Here is a 4638-nt window from a genome sequence, read left to right on the forward strand (position 1 = left end):
GGGGGGACCCGCTCCCACCTGCTCGTCCGAGGCCAGGTTGGAGAACATGGGGATGATCTCGCTCTTGACGTGCTCCAGCTCCAGCACTTTGGCGAACTCGCCCAGCTTGGAGGCGGCGGCGCGGCGCACCATGGGGGTGTCGTCGGAGCACAGGTTGCGGAAGTACCTGGGGACGGCACCGGGACGCCGTGGGGACGACGCCGACGGCACGGAGCTGAGCCCGGGCCACCGGAACCAGGCGGGGGGCACCGAGGTCAGCCTGGAGGCACCGGGGAGAGCTCGGGGACACTGGGGGCAGCTACAGATCAGCGTGGCCACACCGTGAGGCCGGGAACACAACACGGAGAGCCCGGGACTCATGTGGGGCTGTGCCCGGGCCACCACGAGCGGCCTGGGACTACCAAAGTCAGCCTGGAGACGCGGGGCACAGCTGGGGGACACGCGATGGGGTCAGCACGGCCGCGCTTGGGAGTTGTTTGGAGCTATGGGACCACCAGGAGCAGCTACGGGGCCACCAGGGGACGGCACGGGGCCACTCACTGGCGCAGCTCGGCCTTGACGGGGCTGGAGACGCGGGGGTAGCAGACGCTGAAGAGGCCGCAGGCGGAGGTGCGGGAGGTGAACCAGTCCCCCCCCGCCAGGCGCTTCACCAGCGGCACGAAGTGGCCCTCCAGGTCGGCGGGGGAGTGCTCGTGGGACACGGCGCGCAGAGACTCCACCGCTTTGTCCCTCACCACCGTCTCCTCCACCGTGGCCAGGCTCTCCAGGGGGGGCTGGGGGCAAAGGGGGGGGGCGTCAGGTGGGTCCCGACCCCCCCCCCCGCTGTCCCGGTACCCCTACGTCCCGCCCAGGCACGGCGATGCCCGCCCCAAAGCACCCCGGGGATCAAAGCGTGAGGCGGACAAATAGTTCCAAATCCTGGTGCCGGCACCCCCGGTGTCCCCACCTCCCACCCCAAGCACCCCAGGGTTCATCTGCGGGGGAGTCACGTGGTTTCCTCCCCTCTCCATCCTCAGGTGTCCCCACATCCCCCCCCGACCACTCCAACACACCCCCAGGGCTCCCCATTCTAGGGATCCCCTCTCAACACCAATACCCCCACCCCCAGGGGCTCCCCCCGGTATAACCCCGAAGGTCCCAGGAGCAAGGATGGTGGGGGGGTGGCGAGGAGGGCCCAGAGCGAGCAGGGGTTCGGGGGTTTTGTTTGGGGGGGCGGATCCGTACCAGCAGGCAGTGCACGAACTCAGGCCCCCCCACGAGGGCGGTGAAGGTGCCCAGCTGCTCCGCCAGCGCCAGCAGCACCTCGTCCTCATCGTAGATAGTGTCTGGGGTAGGGGGGACACACACACACACACGTTATGGCATCACCAGGACAGCCCCACCCCGCCGCGTCCCTCCCCCCACCACCCGTGCCCCCCTCACCCGTCAGGAAGGGCAGGAGCTCGCTGCGGGTGCGCTCCACGCCCAGCGCCAGCGCGATGGTCGACAGCTTCTTGATGCTGTTGAGGCGGAGCTGGAGGGGGGGTGGGGGGGAAAGTGGGTCGGGGGGGTCACGAGGCGACGCCGACTCCCCTGGAGGGAGCACGCTCAGCCCTGGACGGGGGTGGGGGGCGCGAAACCAACCCATGGAGGAGGTAAACCCACACCTGGGGGGCAGCAGGGACCGGGCCGCCCCCTCCCCACGCCGGAGCCAATCAGCAGCGTCGTCCCATGGCTGCGCAGCACCACTGCGGCAGACGGCGCCCACCCATTGGCCGCCCCGCAGCCCCCCGCCGCGGCTGTCCCGCGCTCTCTGATTGGTCGGTGCCTGGCGCCCAGCGGCCCATTCGGCTCCGATCGCTCTTCCCCACCGCAGGGGGGCGCCAAGGAGAAGTGGGGCGCTCTCATCCCCGCACTGTGGTGAAGCGGCGAACCAATCAACGTCCCGCTTACAGAATGAATGGGCGCTGCGGGCAAATCCACGCGCACCTCTCACTCCCGCACTGCGAGGACGAAGCGAGCTCCGCGCCATGTAACGCCGCCGCCCACTGGCACCCTCAGGGCCGCTGTTACGTCCCGGCGGGCAGGGCGGCGGATCGGGACCGCGGGGATAGCCCGGAGCCGATCGGCTGGGCTGGAGCCGCCCCTCGGTACCTGCACGTCCTCGTTGCGGAGCTCGTCGATGAGCACGGCGATGGGGTAGAGCGAATCGTCGCCGTCCGCCGCCGCCATCTTCCCCTCCTCCGGCTCTGAGAGGGCTGTACGGGGTCGACCGCACCGCCCCTGCAGGGGCCGCGCCGCGCTCTCATTGGCCACCACGTCCTCCCGGCGCTACCCATTGGCTGCGCTTTGATGACGTCAAGCAGGAGGAAACCCGCAGCGCGAGGGGCGGGGCGGGGCGCCGTAGCCACGCCCTCCCTCCGCCCATTGGCCAGATCTTCGCATACGCAGCGGGGATTGGCTGCAGTGCCGGCGCGGGGCGGGGCCGGCGGCGGAGGAACGGCGGGAGGAGGCGCGGGGCGCTGCTGCCGCTCGGGCGCGGAGGGGTCTATAGGGAATCCTATAGGCGATCCTACAGCGGGCCCTATAGGGGATTCTATAAGGGGTCATAGCGACTGCGGGGGGGGGAGATGGGGGGTGCGTAATGAGGGCGGCTGTTGGTGCAACGGTATCGCTCTATAGGACATGTTTGCGGGGACGCTGCCGGGATGAGCTGGGGGGAACACGGGGCTGCCGCGGGGGGAAACAGACGGGCGCAGAGACACATGGGGCTGAAGCAGGGGCTGCACGGAGGTGGAACAGAGGGGGGGGCACGGAACACAGAGCCCGGGCGCAGGGAGGACGCTGCACGGGGCAGTGCAAGAGAAGGGCCCCGTAGCGTTGTATGCGGGGTGCTACGGGGTGGGGGGGCACGGGGGATATAGGGGCGTGTTGCTATAGGGAAACCCAACACCCGAACCCTAACATCCCCCCCCCCAGCCCTCAGTTTTGCTCTTTTGGGGTTTTCTTTGGGGAATTTCCAATGAAACCGACAAAAAAAGCGTCCCCCCCAAAAAAACCCAATAAAACATTTTTTCAAAAAGCGGAAAGAAATATGAAAAATTTAAAAAAAAAAGAAAATTTGAAAACGAGAGAAAAAGGGACAAAAAGGGGAAAAAAAAAACCTGAGACAGGGCGGAGCCGCTGAGGCCCCGCCCACAGACGCAGCCACCCTGAAATCACCGCGCTTTTATTGGGCCCCCCCCGCGCTGCAGCGCCGGGGCAGGACAGAAAGGCACNTTCCATCCCCTCCCAGCACCTCCCAGTTTGCCCCAGCGCCCCGCCAAGCGCCCCGTCCCCCTCCCGGTGCCCCCCCCTCGCGGTGCTCACCAGCTGCCCGGCCAGCAGCGGCATGTACTCGATGATGGCCAGCCGCACGCGCCACTTGGCGTCCTCGGCCAGCTCGACGATGGCGGGCAGCAGGGACTGGGAGAGCTGCCGGATGCCGATCACCTCGTTGACGCAGTCCAGGTTGGAGATGATGTTCAGCCGCACCTCGGGGCACTGCGGGGCGGCACGCTGTCACCCGGCGTCACCCGGCCCCGCCGAGCCGCGACACCCCCAGCCCGAGCCCCGCCACGGAGCAGGCCCCACGTCCCCACCCCCGCTGCCCCCATCCCACCCTCTGTCCTCGCTTCATGTCCCCCTGTCCCCGCTCTGCGTCCGTACGTCCTCACCCCAGCTGTCCCCATCCCTACCCCGTGTCCCCGCTCCGTGTCCCCCTGCGCCCGTGTCCTTATGTCCCCATCCCGCGTCCCCGTCCCCACCGCAGCAGTCTCCCTGTCCCCACTCTGTGTCCCCACCGCAGCAGTCTCCCTGTCCGCACTCTGTGTCCCCACCTCACGTCCCCCCGTCCCCACGGTGACATCCCCCCCAGCATCACCTCACCCCCCCGCATCCCCCCGCCCCCGTCCCGCGTCCCCACGTCACCTCGTCCTTCAGCTGCGCCAGGAACAGGGGCAGGAGGTGCTCCACCGTGTTGTCCTTGCCCAGGATGGGGGACAGCCCCATGATGACCGAGGCCAGCGCCGACTTCACGTGCTGGTTGGCGTCGGACACCAGCTCCTGGGGACAAGCAGCGGCGTGACGTCCCCAGGCAACCCTGGCAACACCCCCCGCCCCCGAGGAGCCCCTACCTTGATGCAGGGCAGGATCTGGCCCATGATGACGGCCTCGCGGCAGTCGGGGGACAAGTTCTCGCAGAACTCTGCAGAGCGGCGGGGTCACAGCGGCGTCACGCGGGGACGGCAGAGCCCCCCCACACGGCGTCCCTGGGGGCACCGCAGCCCCGCAGCGCGGACGGGGGGCACCGGGGACCCCGTGGTGGCACAGGGGACGGGGGGCGGCGCTGACCTTTGACCTTGTGGGAGGCGGCCGCCCGCACCTCGGCCTCGCAGTCCTTCATCAGGTTCTGGAAGGCGCCCACCAGGTCCGTCTTGGTGATCTCGGGGCCCACGGCTTTCTGCAGCTGGGGGGCAAAGGGCAGGGGTCAGCATGGGGGTCAGCCAGGGCGGCCCAACGGGGACTCCCTAGGGGGGGAACGGGATGCACAGGGGTCAGGACGCAGGTGGGGGGTCACAGGCACAGGTCAAGGGTCACGCTGGGGGGCGGGGGGCACCC

General features: G+C 68.9%; 2 protein-coding genes across 2 annotated transcripts; both read right to left on the reverse strand.

Annotated features, from left to right (window-relative positions):
• Positions 1-18: 18 nt before the first annotated feature.
• LOC110391774 (serine/threonine-protein phosphatase 2A 65 kDa regulatory subunit A alpha isoform) lies at positions 19-2291 on the reverse strand (the record flags this gene model as incomplete). Its single annotated transcript, XM_021383717.1, is given in 5 exon segments — positions 19-166; positions 541-773; positions 1225-1325; positions 1423-1513; positions 2134-2291. Coding segments are annotated over 5 exon segments (651 nt in total), but the record flags the coding sequence as incomplete, so codon positions are not given.
• Positions 2292-2337: 46 nt separating this feature from the next.
• LOC110391777 (serine/threonine-protein phosphatase 2A 65 kDa regulatory subunit A alpha isoform-like) lies at positions 2338-4530 on the reverse strand. Its single transcript, XM_021383720.1, has 5 exons — positions 4372-4530; positions 4155-4225; positions 3949-4083; positions 3258-3522; positions 2338-2594 (listed from the first exon to the last, which is right to left on the reverse strand). Exons 1-5 carry the CDS (start codon positions 4421-4423, stop codon positions 2338-2340), a joined length of 780 nt encoding a protein of 259 aa, XP_021239395.1. The 5' UTR covers positions 4424-4530.
• Positions 4531-4638: the final 108 nt, after the last annotated feature.

Source organism: Numida meleagris, unplaced genomic scaffold (assembly GCF_002078875.1).
Source record: "Numida meleagris isolate 19003 breed g44 Domestic line unplaced genomic scaffold, NumMel1.0 unplaced_Scaffold501, whole genome shotgun sequence".
Lineage (NCBI taxonomy): Eukaryota > Metazoa > Chordata > Aves > Galliformes > Numididae > Numida > Numida meleagris.